General features: G+C 38.0%; 6 protein-coding genes across 9 annotated transcripts in view; 3 read left to right on the forward strand and 3 right to left on the reverse strand.

The window, feature by feature from the left end:
- The window catches only part of B4 (imaginal disc development protein B4), a 44,428-nt gene extending 27,084 nt beyond the window's left edge, over window positions 1-17,344 (reverse strand). For 2 of the 4 annotated variants that reach the window (XM_017183159.3, XM_017183152.3), the window contains exons 1-3: window positions 17,227-17,344; window positions 15,222-15,488; window positions 1,762-1,880 (exon numbers count right to left, since the gene is read on the reverse strand). The gene's annotated coding sequence lies outside the window, so the exon portion shown is untranslated. Of the gene's footprint in view, window positions 1-1,761; window positions 1,881-15,221; window positions 15,619-17,226 lie in introns of all 4 variants that reach the window. The other 2 variants (XM_017183166.3, XM_017160827.3) reach the window with 2 other exon arrangements.
- Window positions 174-797, forward strand: LOC108086171 (uncharacterized). Its single transcript, XM_017183036.1, has 2 exons — window positions 174-560; window positions 618-797. The coding sequence occupies exons 1-2, from the start codon at window positions 174-176 to the stop codon at window positions 795-797; spliced, it is 567 nt and encodes a 188-aa protein (XP_017038525.1).
- On the reverse strand, window positions 1,924-2,567 carry LOC108070427 (uncharacterized). Its single transcript, XM_017160894.3, has one exon. The coding sequence runs from the start codon at window positions 2,430-2,432 to the stop codon at window positions 2,112-2,114; it is 321 nt and encodes a 106-aa protein (XP_017016383.1). The 5' UTR covers window positions 2,433-2,567; the 3' UTR covers window positions 1,924-2,111.
- On the forward strand, window positions 6,244-7,636 carry LOC108070401 (uncharacterized). The gene is made up of 2 exons (XM_017160856.3): window positions 6,244-6,703; window positions 7,067-7,636. The coding sequence occupies exons 1-2, from the start codon at window positions 6,412-6,414 to the stop codon at window positions 7,570-7,572; spliced, it is 798 nt and encodes a 265-aa protein (XP_017016345.1). The 5' UTR covers window positions 6,244-6,411; the 3' UTR covers window positions 7,573-7,636.
- LOC108070412 (uncharacterized) lies at window positions 7,620-8,334 on the reverse strand. Its single transcript, XM_017160868.3, has 2 exons — window positions 8,046-8,334; window positions 7,620-7,967 (listed from the first exon to the last, which is right to left on the reverse strand). Exons 1-2 carry the CDS (start codon window positions 8,332-8,334, stop codon window positions 7,654-7,656), a joined length of 603 nt encoding a protein of 200 aa, XP_017016357.1. The 3' UTR covers window positions 7,620-7,653.
- LOC108070391 (uncharacterized) lies at window positions 8,500-9,441 on the forward strand. Its single transcript, XM_017160844.3, has one exon. It carries the CDS (start codon window positions 8,500-8,502, stop codon window positions 9,430-9,432), a length of 933 nt encoding a protein of 310 aa, XP_017016333.1. The 3' UTR covers window positions 9,433-9,441.
- Window positions 17,345-22,761: the final 5,417 nt, after the last annotated feature.

The following is a 22,761-nucleotide window of genomic DNA, read 5'->3' on the forward strand; positions in this document are numbered from 1 at the left end:
TTTACACATACTAATTGTATAGATTAAGGTATATATTTTGAAAAATTATATGTACCATTAAATATCTAAATATAACCATTAAAATTATTTGTACATACGGCGAAAAATGGTATTTTTTGGCAATATAAAAACAACAGAGCGCAGACTTGGAGATACATCAGCAGTGAGCAGCCATGAGATTTTGGATTAGGTTGATCTGGCAGTTTTTAATATTTAAATTTGTGATATCCGAGGGACGGAACTTTCGAGTTATCTTTGATAACATCAGCATTAGCAATGTTGATCCGGAAGTCTTTGAGAAGTTTGATTGCCAACTTTACCAGATCAACAATCGGAGTTTCGTGGATACGAGTCACATTTTTAAGGAGACGGTAACAGACTTAAAGGTGCATGCCGCCCTTGATTTCTGGAAGGCCAAGAGTCCCAAAATGACACTCTATGATCTTGAGTTCGACGGATGCCATTTTTTACAAAATGTTCATAAGAACCGATTGTTCAACATTTATGCGAAAACTCTAAAAAAATATTCCAACATCAGCTTCAAGTGTCCGTTTCAAGCTGTAAGTAAAATGTTTCCGAATTTCGTAGATAAGCGCCTGACTTCCGTTTTTCTTCAGAACGTTCTCTACGCAGTAAGGAATATGACCATGAACGAACAGGACTTCCCATCGTTTGTACCCCTTGGAAAATTTCGGTCTCTTATCGAATACTCAGTGAATCAGAAATTGAGTTCCAGAGTCTTTGTAAACGGAAAAATTATCTCGTATTCAACGGATCCTTTTAAGATTTCAAAGTAGTAGATTGTTTTGTAAAGTTACCCTGTTTCTCAAGGAGCTAGCTCCTTCCCGAATTAAGAACCCGTTGAACTTGTGTAAATTTATAAATGTTACTATAAAGATTGTCACAAAATTCTCTTTCAGAAATTCCAACTTTTCAAGATGCGATCGTCATCTTTTTAAGTTTTAGAATACGGAACATTTTTATTCCCTCTATGATTGGCACGATTTGTCAACTGAAATGCACTCTTCAGCTCAGTACTGTATGCCATCCAAGAGGACATCAATTACTGTATGTCCTGCCGACACAACGTAAAAGCAAAACAAAATATGAGCCCCGCCGAGTCGATGGAACAGAGTTAATTTATGATGGTTTTGTGTGCAAAAAGAACGGAACCTTCATATGAGCTTGAATGTACACACATATACTCGTATTTTCCTTACTTTTTGTTGTGTTTCAGCGCAAGGAACTTGATTACACGTGCGCTAATTTAGTTGCACGCGAAAACATGCGAGTATTCAAAACGCTTGCTGAAGTGCCAGACCCTTAACTCACCAAAGCACCCACCGTGGCTCCCTCTGCCTTTCAGCGAAGTCCGCTCCGTGCCTTTCTATCTTTCAGTTTTCCCGGGCGAGCACATCCTTAACCCGTTGGCGCTGGAAATTGGAGTTCATGGCATGCTACCGGTTGTTGGCCCTGTGCGCGTTCACGAGCACACACAAATTTAATTTATACACAACACATGCAAATGTATGTATACCATACATTTTTTTTCTGAGCCCAAACACAGTGGCAATATGCAACAGTGGGTTGGGCAAAAAATATGCAATAAATTTTTAATTTAAATCAAGCCATCATGCGCCCCTCCTTCTCCAAACGACCGATTGCCAAAGGGATTTGGGGTCGTGATATTAAAACCACGGCATAGTGGACTTAAGGGCGGGTTTAAATGTATTAACATATGAATGCAACTTATGTATGTACCTGTCTTTCCTTGCAAGTCCTGTGAAACAACAACCAAGTGCTTTTTGTGGGCCTCGAAAAAGCTTGGGTGGCTTTATTGCTAATACTCAAAAATGAAATTCGATTGGGATCCATCCAGCCTGAAACAAATATGAAATGTTTCATTTAAAATAATATTGTACATTTACAGTGTTTAACATCCCAAAATTGGGTTAAAATTGCAATCTATTTATCTATCTTTATAATATTATTAAATAATTGTTCCATATGCGACATCAAAAACTTCTTTTCCCTAAGACTTATATTTGTAACCACTAATTTGGACTCCATTACTTAAAAACAATTAGACTTTCTACTTTTTTTTGAATATTTTAGCCAGACTCCGCATCAACAAGCATAGCTTTACATAGGTCCTGCAGCTGCTTGCTCGACTCTTCCATTTCGGTGCGAAGCTGGGAGATACAGATCTGCATTTGGGCTATACGCATGTCGCCGGCCTTCAGCTTTACCTCCTGGTTGGCCGTAAAGCCGGTGGCATCTCGTCGGCCTTGGGGCTGGCGCTGGCGCTGAGGGCGCCTGTGGGTTGGTGGTCGGATCACTAATCGATTAGCGGCTTCAATGACGGCCGCATTTTCCTCTTGATGCAGACCATTGCTGGGGCTGCATACCAACTTGGATTCTGTTTCCGGCATTGTGGGGGCGCAACCGTTCAAATTAATGCAACAAACAATTTTGTTTTTCGAAATTAGCAAGAATTGAGAACCCTGGGAGCTTGGCGTACCGAATAATTTCGAATTGTTTGCTTTACTTATGACATAATGAACACGAACTGCTGAGCTCGCACAGGATGTGTACTGTGTTTCGTTATGCGGTGCTGGCCACGAAGAGAGCTGGGCGGCAGAAGGCCTCACACATCACTAAGTTCCAGCACCCCACTGAACTTTAACTACAATTAACCGCAAATGATGCAGCTCTGCTGGTGACGGCGGTTTGTGGTCAAATCGGGCACACGTTGAAAACAGCAACTTAAATTCGACTGTAGCACCAAGAAATTATACATAAATAACACAAAGCGTTTATTTTTTGTCAGAAGAGAAAGTTTAAGGTGCAGGGTGCTCCAAACAGAGCTGACATAAACATATCATATGGAAAAAAATTTCAAACAAGCTGTCAAAAACTAACGCAATAACGCAACTTTTGTAGTATAAACTAGCGTCTTGCGTTAATGCGTTAATTTCGATTTCGATAGGTAACTCAGGTCGGTGTAAATATACTATTAGCTTTCATATATCGAAATTTAACATATCGAAATATATCGGAATTAAATTGATCGATTTTGAATAATATGGCTTAATTATTTGTGTCTTTTTATGGCAATATTAAGCCGATATATATTTATCATAATTTCTATTAACTGCACATTTATCGCAATGCTAAAATACGCTTTACTATCTATCGACTTTTCAGCCAAATATCGATTCAGCATCGATATATCGATATTTTCTGCCGTGCCTTGCACACACTAACCACTCACTCATATAAGTTACTTATAGAAAACAGTAGCTGGAGGAACGTAACCGGAAGAAGGACGACATACACATGGGAGGTCATGGTAGGCAATGGCCAGACTAACACAACTTGTACTCGACTGACCCAGCTGTGCAAGAGGGAGGCTCGGGGCACGCAATTAATTAAAAATACATGCACCGGGACCGAGTTCCAGACATGCTGGCTGCTCGCACCATGGCCCCTGCATTAATTTGACCACAAAATAAAAAAGATCCTTCAGTATAAGGCATGACTGAAACTCGGCATCGCGTCGGTCCAATGCTAAATGCACTACAATCGGGACCAGTATGTTTGTGTTCTTATTTTACAAATATTATCTAGTGGTTGTGTTTTATTATGTAATTATAAAGGGGCTCACTTTGTGCTAGCCAGATAGATGTTTTTTTCCGACTGTTCAAGCCGCTGACTGTTGTGTAAACTGCGTACGTTTGTTAACAACAAAGTCATCGATGCAAAACAAACAATAAGCCCCCCCAGATAGAAAACCAAAAGGTTTTAAACTGTGATGTATACAGAATTAAAATTTGCCTAAATGAAAATATATTTGTTACAGATATCATTCTAAAGAGAAAATGGATATAATATTTATATTTCTTGTACTGATTTTCCTAGCAATATTGCATTACGCCTTTTCACTCTTCTTTTTTGTATTTTCTTTGTAAACTGTTTTTCATTTGAATCGTGAAGAGAGTCAAATGCCACTAAACGCCAACTAACCATCACCGGTGGCCAGGTGAAAAAATGCACAGCTACTGATTGTCACAGGTGCGAAAGGATGACATGATTGGTGATTCACGCGGAAATTTTAGTTACCTTTTGCCACAGACAGGAGTGGCAAGAGTTTTCAAAACGCTTTGAAAACTCTGGTTGGTGTAAGTCTGTGTTTCAGTTTAACTACAGTAGGTAGAAATAAAATGGGAATTCAAGAATAGAAAGTATAGAAAACTTATTACACTTTCATGTTTTTCCTAGTACAACCTTTTTAATGTTGACTGTTGCTAATTAAAATATTTTCAACTCTGAATATTAATTAATTGTTTCATTAACTTTAAAAATTAAACAAAGTTGAAAGCCAAACAAACTATCCTTGATCGGTTTATTAGTTCCCATAGTAGTCCTGATTCTTTTATCCTTTATATCCATTGAAAACCCAAATCCTTGCCAGAGGCTAATTGAATGCATGCTGGGACATTGCAGCATTCACCCATGACGGTTTGTGCCAAGATGATAAGCCAGCATTTAAGCAAAAATATCCCTAAACAAACAATATTTATGGGATGGCCAAGCCCAAAGTGGCGACTATCACTTTTGGCAACGGTTAGACGCCTACTCCAGTTGCCCAATTGAAAATATGAAAATATTTATTGTGCGCCACCGAGAATAATCAGCAACACCTCATAAATCATAGAAAGAGTTGGAAACAATTTTAGCAGCGTAATCAGGAAGTCTGCCAAAAACCCAAAGCGAAAGGAATCTGTACCTTAAATTCAAATGATTCTACATATACCTTTACTATAGCAATTCTGAGTATTTGTTGTAATAATTTTGATCAAATATGTTTTAAGATAGTGCTTAACCATTTCCCAATTCAGATTATTTCTGAAGCTAATGGCTGATCCTGCAATGTTTCTTAATAAATGATTTAAAAATCGACAAGCAGCAGAACTCGAACAGTTTTAAATATTTTCTCTGGCCTGGTACACGTATTATGGCGAACATTCCTGACTTGTCATTACTCTTCCGTTGAACTTTTATGTAGAGAAATATATAAAATCAATGAAACCTTGTGATCCGCTTGAATAAGTCACATAAGCCAGATCAAATGGTTGGCCCAGCCAGCTTTACATCTTTAACGTAGAGCTTACAGGCAAAGGGTGAAGTGGAAGATAATGGATGGCGGCCCACTCGATCCCAGTTGTTCTGCTTCAACACTTTTGCACAAACAGCAATCAACTGGCAGATGAATCAAGCGCAGGCGTTGGCTGCCCAGTTAAGCCCTCGGCCCACTCGCAACTCCCTTATTTTTTGGACCGGCGACAAAATTGCGATGGGGCTGGAAAATGCAGTCCATGGCAACAGAATCCAAAGGCAAACACACAGCCCAGAGTACAGGCGAGAGGAAAATCAATAAAATGTACGTTTATCTTATTTTGTAGTTCCATGGGACTGGGATTCGTCTTCCTCGCTCGACAACAGTGTCGCTATGAGTATATTCCCTTCCCTTTCAAATACAAATATAAATCTTCGACGCACTTAAGCCTTTTAAATGATAACAATGGCCAGGCCAAGGAATCCATCCCGCCCCAAAAGACACGCCCACTGAGTAGCAGGTGTGGACTGGACGCCAGAGGACTTAGTGCGACGCCAGTGGTAAAAGTTTCAACTCCCATACTCCCAGCATCCGAAATATTCCGTGAATTTATTATGCCCTGCTTTAATAGAGTTTCCTCGAAGTTTCTCAAAACAAAATATAAAATATGCGGAGACATATTTTTGCATTAGAACAGAAATATTGTTTTAAATCTTTAAATATGAACAGAAAACGATTAGACAATATTACAGCTTATGTGGGAAGAAAGGCAATTAATATGAATTTTAGTTATCACTATCAAATTAGAAAATTAGAAATGAATCTTATGTTATGCACTAGCAATCTGTGTTAGCATAAATTTCAATCTGAGCTTTATCCCTGAAACCCTCTTTTCTGAGCTCCGTTCATAAATGCATTTATTAGTGCGCTAGACTGAAATAATTGTCCCATTAGATGGGAAATCCATAGACCAGAGCCTGAAGTGTCAATTGTGGCAGAAGCATCCCAACTTGCCACCCAGACATGACGGAAAATTGCTTAATTTAGCGCAAAAATTAACCACTGGTCAACTGCCGGCTGGCCAGTTATGATTAAAGTAGATAAGGTAACAAGCAACCCTTCATTTAAACTTCAGATGGAACATTTTGGAATCACATCGGTCAAAAGCAAAGTAAAATTATATTTAATTTTTACTCTGTTTCATTCGAAAGTATATAAATGTACCTTCGCAAACACATGCTTTTTATATACACAAACAACACCCAAAATCATAAAGGGAAGAACCGACTAGAATGCTGAGTCCAAAAGGAGACAACCTCAAAGATGAAAGCAAACAGGTGGGAGGCGATGTGACTAATGCAACTGGAGGACCGCCCATTGATTGGAACATCCATAAGAATGGCGACTCTACGGTGCCCAGTTACTTGTCTGAGGTCCACCTTAGCCACCAACAGATCACCAGACGATTCGGGGATCTGCTCAACTTGTTTGAAGATTATACAAAAATTCTAAAAAGTGAGCATGAGCGAGTTAACGTTCCGTTCCATCTGAAACGAGTGCTGTCGGATCTTGTGCTAAATGAAGGTAAGGTATCATATAAAGATGAATCTAAAGTGGTTTCGAATTAAAGAAATAAGAAATTTTAAGAATCTAGTACAGGAGCTAAGAGTATATCTAAAAGGGTAACCTTATAACTGGTACATGACAGTGCTTAAGGTTGTTTCGAAGGAAAATAATACAATATTGTTCAATAATTTTGGGGGCCATAATTTATTAATTTATTTAATCCTTTTGTAGTTCAATGAGAATAATTTTAATCCTTAAAACCTGTTGCTCGCAAAAGTGCGAGTGGGGCGAATTAGTAAGGTATATGGAAAGAAAATGTTGTTTTTAACGCGTATTGCCACTATAAGCGAAAACAGTTACTAATATTTTACATATTTTCAGACAATGAAAATGATGAGCCATGTCGAGCATCGAGTGCAACGGAGCTATCAGATTGCACTATTAAGGCCAGATGTAGGCAGGCCCCCACCTGCGACGTCAGCAGCCAGACTTATTGGAGTGCCGTGGATCAAAGGCAAGTCGACATTAAGGACTTGGAGACACAGCTGGCTGGCATTGGTGGAAGTGCTAGTGTGGATTATGGAGCTGAAAAGCCGAGCAAGACTTTGCAGCACACAATCCACATCGAGGTGGAATCGGTCACCTCCGCCACGGACATGCAGCGGCCTCCGCTGCGCCAGAGGATGTGGAACGTTTTGACCCAGACATCCGACTCAATCGTCGCCTGCACCTACATGATCGGCGAAAACTTCACCTATGTCCTGTTCGTCGTCTTGTGCCTTTGGTGCCTCTATTTGCTGATGGGCCACTACTACAGCTCTCTGCCGACTAATATTAACCAGCAGATCAACCTGAAGAAGGACTTGGCACGGCCCAATCCCAAGTAGATTTGTATAAATCGTTTCGTTTTACTCTTGATGAAATAAAGTATTGATTTGGTAAAGCAAATAACTAAGCCGCTGGTATATTCATCTCAAGATATTCGGTGTGCAACAACACATGATTGCGAGGCTACAATATAGCGCTGAAGCAAAGTCGGTCAACATGTAGCAGACGCGATCCGCTAGTGGTGGCCGGCTTATCACGTTCGGAAAAGGCACAGATACCGCGTCAATAAAGATCGTTTGGCGCGTCAGCTCGCAGGGAGCGAGTGGAGGCAGACGGTGGCGATCCACACGGCTTCGTATGTGGAAACGAGGCTGTTCCGTTTGCACCGAGGTGGAATCAAACTTCTTAAGCGGTGTATCCTTCCTAAAGATTTCATCTTCGTCCTCTGAACATTCTGCGGGTGATTATATCGAATGAATGAGACTACCCCCATCGAACACGGGTTTTGTGGTATGTGTCGGTAGGACATTACCTTCCTCCAATGCCTTGTTTAGCCAACTGTGCCACGTTCTTCGATTGACATCGACCGATCCCTGCTTAGGACTACTCTGCAGGGTGCAAGCGCTTGGTGTATCCAGGACTTCACTGCCGTTCATGTTCTCGAATGAGTCGTCGGCCTGGAAGCCCAAAATGTCGAAGAGCCGCTGGCAGGTGTCCTTCTGCCTAGACAACTTGAGCGGCTCGTTTACGGCATCTTGAACCAAGTCGCCGATCAGCAAGTTAATGACGATCGCAGTTTGTGGAGGCTCCCTGCTCGCCATGTAGTTTATAGCGTTCACAATTCAAATTTGGAAATGTTTTAAACAAGGTTCTGATCCCCAAACTCAAATCTGTGACATTTAACTAGTGTCACCACCTCTGAAAGTAAACAGTTCTCAGATTTGCAAACGAATTTAAAAATTTTCTGTTTCTAAAAAACAAATAAAATGGAAAATGAAAAATATAAAAACCAAAGAGGCGACGAGCAAGCACCGTTGCAATCTGAGGATCAACTGATAACAAGACAACACCCTGCCGTTGATCACACCCAAGTTGTGTATCTGCGAGATGCGAACTTGGATGAGTCTATAACAGAGTCTTCAGTGGACTGCAGTAAAACGGATCGAACCAATTCGGATGCCACTCAAAACAACGAAATGGAGTCTAAGCCTGTTTCTTTCGGAGTGCAATGTGAGCCCAGCACCAGCCGTAATTGCACAGCAAACACACAGAACGAAGCCGCGGTTACGGTAGAAACTTACCCAGCTTCGACGGTGGCTCGCAGGGCTTATAATTCGGATGGTATGAATACGGAAACGGAACGAATGCGGAACATACTGGACCTACTTCATCGCTTTTCGTACAACTTGGACGCCATTGAGGAACGGCTGCAAGCGCCGCAGCAATACTGCGAACTGGGCACCCAGACCGGTGAGGTCGCCACTTCGCGAAGGCTGCGTGTGGATCTCACCACCCGGAGATCGAGTCCGGCCCGGCATCAACCGGATAGTCGACCTCCCTGCGAACGTAGTTACCATATGATCACAATCGCCGGCAACAACCTGCCACCACGTCAGGCAGTCCAACGGCAAACATTCTGCGGCCGTATATGTCGCTCCTTGGGAGATTTCTTCGCCGCCTTCTGTCTGTGTCTGCAGGTGAACAAGGACTGCATCTTCTGCCTGGGCTTCTTTGTGGCCTTTGTGGTCAGTGTTAGCTTCCTGACAGCATTCTTTTATCGAACGATCAACTTTAAGCCGTCAGTGTCTCGGGTGACTGCTATCCCGATGACTGGAAGCCCGCAATATGAGTTGACCCCTCTGAGGTTTAGTGGCGGCTACTATTACATCTACAATAAAAACCAACGTAACTTGTCCTAGTATGCATAATTCGGTGTTTGTCGTTAGCCAATATTACACATTCAATCTACTTTTCATAGTTTTCCAGAGAAATTCCACACTATAATAAATATATCAAGTAAGAAAGCTATTATAAGTGTGCTCGACTGTTAAATACCCGGTACCCATGGCTTTGTCAATTAATTGACACTGGAATTTCAATGTCCAGCTTAATGTAATTCAATATACTATTATATTTTTTTTCTTTCTTGGTAAAACTTCTGTGAGGGGAAGAAATTTAAAAAATATTTTCAATATTTTTGTTTTATGGAACCTTTTGTTCGGTCTGTTCTGTTCTGTCTGTTCTGTTCTGTCGGTCAAATAACCACCTAAGACGATATAGATAGATTAACATTTTTGTGGGGATTTTATCGTATAACCGATTTTGATTCAAAGTTTCAAAGGGCGTCTATGTATTAATTTCATGTGTTTATATTTGTACCCCAATTCAATTAAACGTTTTTCTTTGTTTATATATCGGGCTTCTGACATTCTGGTTGTTGTTTCTACATCTATACTGCATACATACATGGATTGATTAGTGTTAACAAGAAAACAAGAAAGGAAGCTAACTTCGGCACGCCGAAGTTTGTATACCCTTGCAGATATCATTTCATTACATTTTACCTATACTTATTATGTATACAGTTTGACAGTTACAGTTTTACATTCCCAGCCTTACATTTTCTCTACATCTATCGATCGTTTCTATGGCAGCTATATGATATAGTTGTCCGATTTTTATGAAATTTATACCAAAATTCTAAAATAATAAAATAAGCTTATATCTCAAAGTAGATGAAAATACGTTGAAAAACAACGAAGTTATCATTTTTTTTCCTATTAATTTCCCGATCGTTCCTATGGCAGCTATAAGATATATTCGTCCGATTTTCGTGAAATTTTTACCAAAATTCAGAAATAAAATAAAATGGCCATATCTAAAAAATGGTGCAAAAATGTTAAAAAACATCCAAGTTATAATTTTTTTTCTAAAAATTTATCGATCATTTGTATGGCAGCTATATGATATAGTCGTCCGATCCGGCCCGTTCCGACCTATATAGCAGTGAGAGTATATAGAAGACTATGTGCAAAGTTTCATTCAGATAGCTTTAAAACTGAGGGACTAGTTTGCGTAGAAACGGACAGGTGGACAGACGGACAGACGGACAGACGGACAGACGGACAGACGGACAGACGGACATGGCTAGATCGACTCGGCTGTTGATGCTGATCAAGAATATATATACTTTATAGGGTCGGAAACGTCTCCTTCACTGCGTTGCAAACTTCTGACTGAAATTATAATACCCTGCAAGGGTATAAAAATATATATGAAAATAATAGATCCCTTCTCAGGGTATTATTAACTTAAACGTATTAATTATTATGATTTCAGTTGCATTAAAAATTTATCATTGATTAATTCAAAGGGCTTTATCTCGGGCTTTCTACGTAGGCATAAAAAAGGCTCTTTATCCAGCTCGACTTGTCGCGACAATGGGTCACACAAACAGTCTTTGAAAACGGGAAACTGACCACAAAACAATTGTCGCCAGCTGCCAGGACCAGACGGTCTTTTAAATTTGTTGGCCAAATGCCCAATAGCACAAAGAAATTGCTGTTAATATTGGCAATTCCGTCTTTCCCTTCCGCCTTTAAGATGATTGTTATTTATTTGATGTATCGAAAATATTTGCAAACAAGAAAGAAAGCTAACTTCAGCAACCAAGTTTGGATACCCTTGCAATTTTCAATTGGATTATTAAGAATCGAGCAATTCTAGTTCAATTAATAGAAGAAAATAAAAGGAAATATATAAAATTTGTACATTTATACATAGCATATCATAATTTGGTTTTGATATTCATATTATAAATTTAAATGCTGAAAAAACACATAGCAGAGTTTCATTACATTTTACCTATACTTTTTCTTTTTACAGTTTTACATTCCCAGCTTTACATTTTCATTACATCTACAGATAGTTTCAATGGTAGCTTTATGATATAGTTGTCCGATTTTCTTAAAATGTATACCAAAATTCTGAAATAATAAGAAATGCCCATATCTCAAAAATTATTAAAATATGTTGAAAAACAGTCAAGTTGCAAGTTTTTTTCTTAAAATTTGTCGATCATTTGTATGACAGCTATATGATATAGTCGTCCGATCCGGCCCGTTCCGACATATGTATATAGCAGTGAGAGTATTCAGAAGACTATATGCAAAGTTTCATTCAGATAGCTATAAAACTGAGGGACTAGTTTACGTTGAAACGGACGGACGGACGGACGGACAGAAGGACATGGCTAGATCGACTCGACTGTTGATGCTGATCAAGAATATATATACATAATAGGGTAGGAAATGTCTCCTTCACTGAGTTGCAAAGTTCTGACTAAAATTATAATACCTTGCAAGGGTATAATAAGGGTAATTCTCAAAAAAAAAAAAAAAAAAAAATTAAAAGTTCTATAAAACGATTTTATCAACATATGTATGTAGTTAAATTAACAAATGATACAAATTTCGAAATATTAGAATGTGAATTTGAGCAAACGCGATTTACATTTTTCTAAATATCTTGAAAACGAACAATTGTCCAATTTATTATTGTCGAATTTAGCACCAACAATAGTGCTAACCAAAAGCTACAAGTTTCAGATTTTGTAAAATTAAAACAAAGTCATGTCGCATGTTTTTTCACTTTAAATGCGCACATAGTTGCAGACTACATCAGAGAATTGCCCATATGTACACAAATTAAGCTGTACTTAAGGTTTCAGATAGTAATATTCTACGTAATACTGTAAATATTGATTAAAATTATTTTATACAATTGAAAAGGGACTATTTAACAATATTTAAAATTGTAAGAGCTGCCTGCTACTGATGTTAGCTTAAAACTAGGGTGTGGGTGTTCGCAATGGACCGGGAACGAATGTTTGACTTCAAATGGGGAACAGAGCGACACGGGCTTCCGCTGGCAGGAAATTGAATTGCACGAACACGCGAAATTACATCATTTTGGAACCACGGTAAACAATTTCCCGTTTTCACCTAACCATTTTTATTTTTATTTTGTCCAACAATTTTTTCTGCACATTTCCATCCAAATTTTACCAGGCAAATTTCTCGTTGCCTTGGCATCACACCACCCTCACCAATCCGTGTTAACGGCAATTTCTGCGAAAATATATCAATTTCACTTTTTTTTGTCGTTCTTTATTATTATTTTCTGTGTTTGAGATGGATATGGGTGTAAGGAGCCTTTGCAATTGTTTGTTGAGAGAAAAATGCCGACAGTAAATAATAGTAATGTTAAAAAAACGTAGGAAAATTTAGGCAGAGAGCCACCTTATGCATATGTATGTATATTTACATATTGACTTTTATGTTATGTCAGGCAATAAGAAACAGAACGTTGAGTTCTCATGCAATATTAAGCAGACCAAAGAATTAAAAACTATTTTCAACAAATATTAACCCTTCAATATGGAAGAAAATTTGTAATTAAAGCCAATACTTTTTATTAGACTAAACGAGAAATCAGTGCTCTCTCAAGTCTTATTCCTGAGACCTAGCCTTCGATTTTCATTGCTTTTGCGGCTGGTCAAAATAATATCTTTGTTCTATATTCGGAAAACTTTTCACTGGCACAACTATATATAGCCCGATTCTCAGCGAGTACGCGACTATGCAAAAAGAGGAAAACTGGCGGCTCATCCACTCCCACTGGGGTCGGCCCTTGGCATTTTTGGACATGGCAGCCCTGTCAAGTTGGAAAGGATTATTGCCACTTGCCGCTGGCGGCGAACGTTCTTAAAATGTAACACGTTTCAAACAAGTTTAGATACGTGTGTTTTGTCTGTTAGTGGAGATGGCTGGCTGGCTGGCTGGCTAGCTCCTCTCTTGTCTCCCGTATCTGAGTCGGTATCTCTTCGGGCCAACGGCCCATGTAAAAAGTCATCAACGGGGGCCAGTTTGCCCAGGCCTAGGAATCGGCAAAAATAAAATAAAAACTGCGACTGGTTTGACGGGCTTTTTCAATGGGCTCGCGACCAACAGCAAAATAAAATGAGCAGCCTTATACTTTGGCTGAACTCTCCTCTGACCAAATCCCAGCTTCGTCCCGAGTTCGAGTCCGAGTCCGATTCCAATTCCGACTCGAAGCGGTCATAAAAATTCACGGTAAATGAGAAATGAAATGTTAAACTTTGAGATGCTCTACGCACGCAAGCCCAAAAAATAAACATTTGAAAAGGAGAGTCGCTAAATATCAAAGAAGTTTCGGAAAAAATGCGATGGCGAGCGGGGGGAGGCAATTGTGCAAGATTGATGGGAATACCGAGGTCATTCATCATGTGATTCTCGACTTGATTGGACATTTCATTGGCTTCATAGGCGAGGGTTTCAAAATACACACATTTATTGAGGATTATCTTAAAAGGAGGGCAATAATTAAGGATAAAATGGATCGTATTCGGATTGATGGAGAATAAACAATTATTTATAATAAATACGTTTGTTTTTAGAGATATTGGAATTCAAAAATAATAAAGAGACGCAAAAAATAAAGAGGTCCTAACGGTTAGAACTTCTAACACAATATGCTAGAACATTAAAATTACTTTAAGGACATATTTTGTAAATAGCTGGGAATCCATCGTTGGTTTACAATAATGCATAAATGTTTTAATAAAGACTATAGAACAATTACAAAATAATATTCTTTGCCATTTGTAGTGATACTCCTTATTGGAATTTTGCTTATAATTGTGGAAAAGGTGTTTCTAGAGGAACAACTATGTAAACTTCATCTCACCAAACCAAATAAGATAAAACCGGTGTCATAGATTACAGGTTTTAGAGATATTTTGATAAAAGAGGAAGGTAATTAACATAATTATAAGAAAAATCTAATGAATTTCTTAAGTCAATTATGAAAATTTGGTATACATGAATTTTCTGGAAATATATGAATACAGTATACAATGGAAGCAAATAGTTGTACAAAAAGAACAAGAATGGCTCGGCTTCTTTTTTGCTCAAATGAAAAGAAAAACTAATAGGGGATATATAAAATATATATATATTTCACAATGTTACAATTTGTTTTTGATAACACTTTCACATATTTACCTACATCTACAAAATTCTAAATTAATACAAAATTACCATATCATCAAAAAATATGAAAATTTGTTATAAAAAAAAAAAAAAAAAACGCAAAGTTATAATTTGTATTCAACAATTTTTCTATCTGGTCCGTTCCGACATACATATATCGCAGACGGAGGGGCAGTGCTAAATCGAATCGGCTGTTGATGCTGATCAAGAATGTCTGAACGACCCTTATAGGGTCTTATAATGTCTCATTCACTCCGTTGCAAACTTCTGACTTAAATAATAATACTCTGCAAGGTTATTATACCCTTGCAGAGTATTATAGTTTAAGTCTGTAATTAATTACCTATATTTTACATACAAGCCAGAGTTTTCAAAAAATTAATTCACTGTTATAAAATTCCCATAATTGAGTAGTTCCTCTCCGTATTTGTAGTTTATTTACTAATAAAGTCAAAAACTCTTTTATATAATTGGATTTTAAGACCTCGAAAGCTTTTCACATCAAAATCATTAAACTTGCAAAACTTTTCGCACTCGCATCGTCTTTGGTGGCCAGAAAATTCAAGGGACTTTCGGTTCACCCAATTTTACGACTGCAGAGTATTTAAAATGTAAAACTTTAAGTACGGACTCACCTTTAAGAGCTGCTGGCATTCGTATCTGTGTGCAAGAGTCTGGCTGCCAGCGGCATGGGTGTGCGTGTGTATCTGTGAGTGAGGAAAGCTTGCTGCTGCTGCTGCTGATGCAGCTAGATGACGGCGATGGGAGCGATGCTGCACATCCTGACGGCCATCTTTTCAAGTGGCAGAGCTAACATCTCCTCAGCTGCCTCACATGATGTTTTTTTTAGTCCGCTTCTGTTTCTCTTTGGCTTTATTGTAGCTTTTCGATTAACACTTCAGCTGCATATGGTTTGAATGTGGATAAATTTATGTTTTGTTTTATACAACGTGTTTTCTCAAACGGTTTTACGAGCGAATTGATATTGTTAAATTGATTTACTGCTGGCCGTGCGCACAAATCAAGTTTTGGCTTTATGATTGAACGACGAATAAAAAAGAAATAAATAAATAAAGCCAACAAATAAAAAACAACGGAAGCCCCAAAAAAGCTTTTGAAAGTGGCCCACGCAGGCAGCAAATAGCAATAGTTGAGAAATGAGATGAATAATAGCGAAAAAGACAAATTAAAGTGTAATCAAAAAGATGTCTAACCACTTTTTTCGCCAGCAGCCAAACAGCTGAAAAAACAGACTGACACTGTCGACGAACCTTTTGGCCAGCCGGTTTCCACCGCCAAAAAGAACAAAAACAAAATAATAATAAAAGTAATAGAATGGAAGGTAAATCGAAAATCCAATGGAAAACCAACGTCAACGTCGAACCCGTTGCAAAGCAGCCAGCAGCTGATCCCTGGAAAACGGAAAGCGCGCCCACACAACCAGAGCGAAGGACCTGCAGCCGGGCACTGAGCTTCAGGAGCGCACCGAACGGCCGCCTGCCTCTGACGACAGCTTATGTAAAGCCGACTGCCGACTGCGAACTGTGAACCGACCAAATTTTCCCGTTTTCCCCATTTTCCGGCATTACTGGCAAAGTAAGTGCGTGCAAGCGGGACGCCAGCAATGCAATTTTACGGGCCAAAGTCAGGCAGTTAACCAGCGACCAGCCTGCTGCTGCCTGTGGCTCCTGCTAGCGTCGGTGTGAGTGTGTCGAGCTGAGCTGGTGTTCGTGTGTGGCGCCTGCGCACTGCCCGCACAGCTGACGGCAGCGGGCCACGGGGACGGAGCCAGCTAGATTCGGACGGGGCCCCGGGAAACATGTAGGCACAAATAAAAATATTGTTATCTTCCTTAACCAAAAATGGTTGAAAATAAGAACGAATATAAAAAAAACCCTATCAGATATGCTTTAAATTTAAATAAATAACCGCAATTTCCCGTCCCCCGAGAATTTTTCACGCGGATCCGCTCCTGAACTCTGAGGCTAACCGCTGTTGCTAGGCGCCCGGTGCTGCCACTCGCAGTCGCTGACTCTGCCGACGCCGGCAGATCGGCGTCGACTGCAAAGCCAGCTGATTGTTGGCTGTTTTTCGGAAGAGATTCTGGTGAGGGGAAGGGGCTGGAATTTCCCGAAAGTAACGGCTCTTTCGGGGAAACGGTATTTCCTATTGATTTCGTTGAACTGCATTTGAGACTCGCACAAGTTATGCATGCTAATACAAAGCAGCCTATGAAAAGGGTATCAGCCTAGCGCGAAGCGAAGACAGGAGGAGGCAGAATGGGAATAAGAAGCTGAGTAGCAAACAAGTTCTCGCGGGGCAAGCTCAAGTGACCACTGTGCGGCACTAGCCAGAATCTAAATTCGCATTTGCAGTATTTGTTTGTACCCTCTCTCGCTCGCTCGCGCCCCCTCTCGCACAACAACACTCTCAATCGCTCTCCCTCTTTTTCCGTTTGGGGCCCTAGTAAACCTGTTTTTTGTTGAGAATTGTTTTTTTTATTGTATCTGCCACTTGCCACCAGGCCAGAAGAAGTATTTCACAAGTTTTGTTTGCTCGTTTTACTTGTTATTTTGTCGATATAACTTTTTCGCTCGTTGTGCTACCGTTTTGCCGTGTTGCTTTTTTTGTTGCTATTACCTTTTGCACAATCTTCGTTTACATGGAAGCGGCGACGACACGCGACTAAAGCACACAAACACACATCGGCCACATTTACGCACTTGGTTGGGGACGCGGACTGCAGCGGGTAACGGTAACCGAGAACAGTGTGGCCAGATGAAAATTCGGCTCTCTCCCTGAAAAATTTTAAGTAGTTGAAATTTCCGCCTAAAAAATCTAGGGGGTCCCCCAATCTCGATATTTTTTTATATTCGCACATCTGATATAGAGGTTCCCGGGCATCGATGTTTTTCGATATTTTAAAGCAAAACATCGATGTATCGTCGATATTAAAAAAAGAAATAACTAAAGCTTTATTCTCATTGAAACGCGGACATTCTTTCAAAGTCTCGTGCTTCCTTTTGGTTTGCCGTTGCAATAACTTTTATTTGCAAGAATTTGTAGTTCTAGAATTTGCCAGAGGTCTCAATCAAACTTCACTTACTTCTATGAAAACATACGGTTTAGGAAGTTCCCCATCGCCACACATTCACCGACGTTACCTAAACCATCAGTTTAATATCTAATAACCTTAAAGTACAATTATTAATGCACTTTAGAAATGTATTTTAATGATGTATCAAAAACATCGATATCGACGCATTTTCGCGAAAGTCTCGTATGTCGAAAAATCCAATTTTACAGGAGAAGCTTTTTTGTGCTTTAATCTCTTAGGAAGCACTATAGAAAAGACAAAATTGAAACTTAATTTTTATCGGAACTATAGGGTTTTCAGTTATAATATTTCACAGGGTAGTGAGACATTAGGTGCCTAACAATTTTGCATTAAAATCTCAATTTCGAAAAAAAGCGACATACGATACTTTCGCGAAAATGCGTCGATATATTGATAGATTCGAAATACACCTTATATTTGAACCACATCTGATACTCGAACCGCATCTTATATTCGAACCACACCTGATGAATAAACAGGCTTATCGCTATTTCGATATGCAGCAACAACTATCGATTATTACGTTCCATATTTGAGGCAAAAACTACCATCACTAGTGAGCGGTTTTTTTTAAACTAAATTATTGGCTGAAATTTATTTAAAAGTCCAATGAAGTGTGTGTTTTATTGAGTTTGTAAACAAACAAGCCGAGTCTGGAACAAATAATTTCAAAATAAAAACTTTATTTATTATTTAACTTAAATTATAATTTCCTAACATTCTGATAAACACAGAAACAGCAGCACCTTAGGGAAGCATCTTAGGGAAGCTCATTGAGAGCAAAATCCCAGTGAGTTGAGTAGGGGATGCTTGAGCAATTAACAAGTGTTGGAATTATTGATTTGCGGTTTTCCATATGGGAGTGCATTTAATAATAAAGGCACGCCGAAGTTTCTACACCCTTGCAGTTTTCAATTAGATCATAATTATGTACATATATAATTTTATTTTTACAGGCTTACAGTTACAGCTTTATGTATTATTTATATAAATTAAATTATTACAAAATTACCATATCTCAAAATTACCATATGGGCATTTCTATTCCATAAAGTGCGACATTTATACGAATTCAAACTAAAACAAAAACGTATGTTTCATTTTTTTAAGGTTACATTATAGTTCTTGCCTAAGCCTATAAGTGAATTTAACCACTTACTCAATTTTGACAAATTGAAAAAAAAAAAATGAAAGAATTCGGACGAGACGAATATATGTAGAAGTCACTTTTGCGGCGAGTTGTTTAAACGCTAATTTTAGCGAATTGTCATGCGTTTAATATTAATCAGAAATATAGAGTAGCTTATTTTATATTTACTTTTAAAACTGACAGACGGTCGATACCGTCTCCTTCTCTGCCTTGCAAACTTTTCACTAAAATTTTAATACCCTGCAAGAGTATAAAAAATATTAGAAGACACGAGGCATAAAAAACAGCTTTTCCTTTGCGTGGCGTATTACTTTTTTGGAAACCGCTACGAATATTTTGAATCTGCATAACTAATTTATATTATTATTATTTGACTCCTAATTGTCACGACTCTACAGCAGACGAAAATTGATCTTCTTTGCCAATCAGAACAAGACCTAGCAATTTTGCTGAATATTGAAACGCATTTCTACGATCAGCCGGGGATTATTAAAAACATGTCTCTCCATGTCAACAGCTGTTTTTTTTTTTATTTTAAATCCAAAGCTTCTTCTTTTGCTACTTCTATTTGTCACTTCTAGACGAGTCGATTTAGCCATCTCCGTCTTTCCGTTTCTACGTTAACCTAATTTGAGATATGGCAATTTTGTTGTTGTTTAAGATACATATCTATTTATTAATTTTGTTTAATTGGGTTCCTTATATTAATTTATTATATCTTATTTATATTTTTGTATATACGCTCTGTTATGTCTTCTGTCGGTTCTTAATGATTATTATAACTATAATAAGGCTATACAAACTTTGGCGTGCTGAAAGCACCCTACTTTTTGTTCTCTTTTAAATTGGCCGATCGCTTTTATGGCAGCAATACATGTAATTTAATGTTGATTATTTTTTATTTCTAAGTCGTAGAACATAATATATGGGTTTGATAAAATATGCTGACCTTATCTAAAACTTAGCATGCATGTTAGGGTGTTTTTTGCATTTAACCTAAATCCGAAAACCGATCCACAGTGGTTGGGCTTGTATGGAGACACGGCCAAAAATAGTTCTAGTTGATGTATCGTTACGAAATTAATACCAAAAATCAAGAAAAATGTTTTAAGTATATGTCCAAAAAATTGGCCATGTAGCACGTCTATATCATATAGCTGCCATAGGAACAATCTGTTAAAAATCAACATTTAGTATGAAAAACTTTTTTGTTTTTCAAAATATCTTAACAAATTTCACAGATAATATGTTTGAAACAGGTTTATGCATTCTTACCAAATTTGGTTAAAATCGGATGTCTATATCTTATAGCTCCCATACAAAATTTTTATAAAATTATTTTTTTCCAAGAGCTAAAATTAATTTTTTATCTCTTAATGACAATGTTGGTGAAATATAAGTGTCCAAAAGTAAAAAAAAAATTATTAACTTATATATTGTGTATTTTATTTGTTTAGCAACAAATGTACACAGCTTAAGGGGGGTAAGGCTAATTCGGTGCAAAACTGCCCACTGTTCAAAAAAATGTTTTGGCGAAACGGCTAAAGTTAGCTTAATGATTTAAATACCATAAATTAACAAAACATTTGAGCCATTTTTTTTAAATTTTTGTATTAAAAAATATTTACAGGCCTACGCTATATTGCTAATCTCCTGAGTCCCCACAAATAAAAGTTGGTTTTCGGTGTACATCCTAACACTCCACAAAAACGTCCGATATCAAAAAAATGTATTGCATTCCTTAAAGAATTAGTGCCCCAAGGTACTTAAGAGACGTTTTTATTTTTAAAAATTTTCCCCGATTTTTTATCAAAATTGGAAAAAAATTAAGTTAATTTAAAAAAATATTTATATTAACATTAAAAATTTTAAAAAGCTTTACGTGAGTACCTGTACAATTAAATTTCAAAGTTATGTTCAAAATTTCAAACCGATTGGTTAAGTAGTTTTTGAGTTATAGAGTACACCGATTTTCAAAATGGCATTTTTCAGGAGAACGCTTTAAACTTTGTGATTTTCATACATCAAACACCAAACGACTTCCGTTCAACTACCCATAACTTCGTCAATGTTGTAATAATCGATGTAAAACTTTTACACAATATTTTAAGGATATTAAACCTTTATTTAACAAAAAAAAAAAAAAAATACCAAAAAAAAAATTTAAAAACCTTACCCTAACCTGTGTTAGTATTTTTAAGATTATAGGCACATAGGCAAATTTCGGCAAAATTTTTTTTACTATTTGTCACCTTAAAAGCGCGACAAACACATTGGCATACATATGAACTGTAGATTATTGTGGGGTCACAACTATAACTTTAGCTAAACATAAAAAATACGTTTAAAATATAGACTAGAAACATGATTATTTCACATGAATATAATGAAAACAATAATTATTTTTAATATATTAAATTATATCTCATTTTATAGAAAATACCTTGAACTTCAAAATCTATTACAAAAAATATTAATTTGGACACGTAATTAATAATCGGCCCACTTCAAAGTTCGGTTTGGTTGTGAAACACTCGCGATGCGCGTAGCTTCGCTTTGCAAATTAACACATCTTCACATCTTTAATTTAATTTTTAGAAAGTCCTGTTAGATTTAAAAAAAAATCTGGTATGCCACAAAGAAGTTTGGATATTTAAGAGACGATCTGTTTACTTTTCGTACATTTTTGTTGTAATAAATTTTTTTATTTTTGGCCTATGGGCGCAACCACTGTGCGATCTCGGCTTCCCGAAGTTAGCATCCTTTTTTGTTTAACTTAACTTGTCACATACACATTTTTAAAACTTGTTGTTGTTTAATTGCTTTTTCTTTATTTTTTATTGTTTTATGAATAGTTAAACTGCGGTTTTGCTATTACATTAATGTTATACATATTTATACGTAAAAAAATACTTAGTGAAAAAGACCGCAGAGATAACAAATTAAACAATTAAATTTAATAATTATCTTACTATTAGAGAGCAACTATCGAACCCTTTAATACATAACTCTATTAAATAAATTAGTGGAGAAAGGACTGAGAGATCAGCAATAGGATGCGGCTCTTGAACTGGCAGCCCATCGAAACAGGAAACCCAGGGTGATGCAACGAATCCGGAAATTGCTGGAAGGTTGCCGCTCCTCTCTGAGAAACAATGGCCAAGAGGTGGCGGGCAAAGCACACTGTGAAAGGTATCATAAGTTCGGAAAACTCGTTTTTCCATCTCCTCGCTGCTTAGTAATTTAAGTGAAAGCCACCGCACTGGAACGTTGACCCGCTGCTCCACTACACTACAAATGCCAAGGGGGAAGCTCTGGCTCTGTCTCTGGAGCAGCTGGAAAAGCATGCATTGATGCATGTGCCATAGGTCGAGGTTGTGGCGCTTCCTCGTTGCATGTTGCTAGCTGTTGGCGTTACCTATTATAGTCGGGCTCAGACACAGGCACAGTGGAAATTCCGTAAGAAAAATGTTATTTATCTGAGTTGATAGCAAGAGTTAAAGTTTTTAACAATTATGTCTTATTTATTTTCTAAGAACATTCATTCGAAAAAGAGGGGTTAAAAGTCATTTATTTTACACTAAATTCACACAATATACCCAACTATAACTCACTATCCAGCCCATGGTAAGTGTGAGCCCGCTTCCCGCCTTGCCATTGACTGCGGTCCCTGTGGCCTCCTCCTCGTAGATCGCGTCTTAAACTGCTGTCGCCTCGTGGCTTGGAGACATCAAGACACCGATGCGTGTTGCATCTTCAGCTGGCAACAAGTGGAAGCTGGAAACTGGTAACTGAGTGCTTGTCACAGCCACTACCTGGTGGCGGCAATGTTTTGGAAATTTGTTGCGTCTGGGTCGCTTGCAATTGACGCCAGTTTTGTTTAGTTTGTTTGTGTCGAAGCCGACTT

This window comes from Drosophila kikkawai, chromosome 2R (assembly GCF_030179895.1).
Source record: "Drosophila kikkawai strain 14028-0561.14 chromosome 2R, DkikHiC1v2, whole genome shotgun sequence".
NCBI classification, from domain to species: Eukaryota; Metazoa; Arthropoda; class Insecta; order Diptera; family Drosophilidae; genus Drosophila; species Drosophila kikkawai.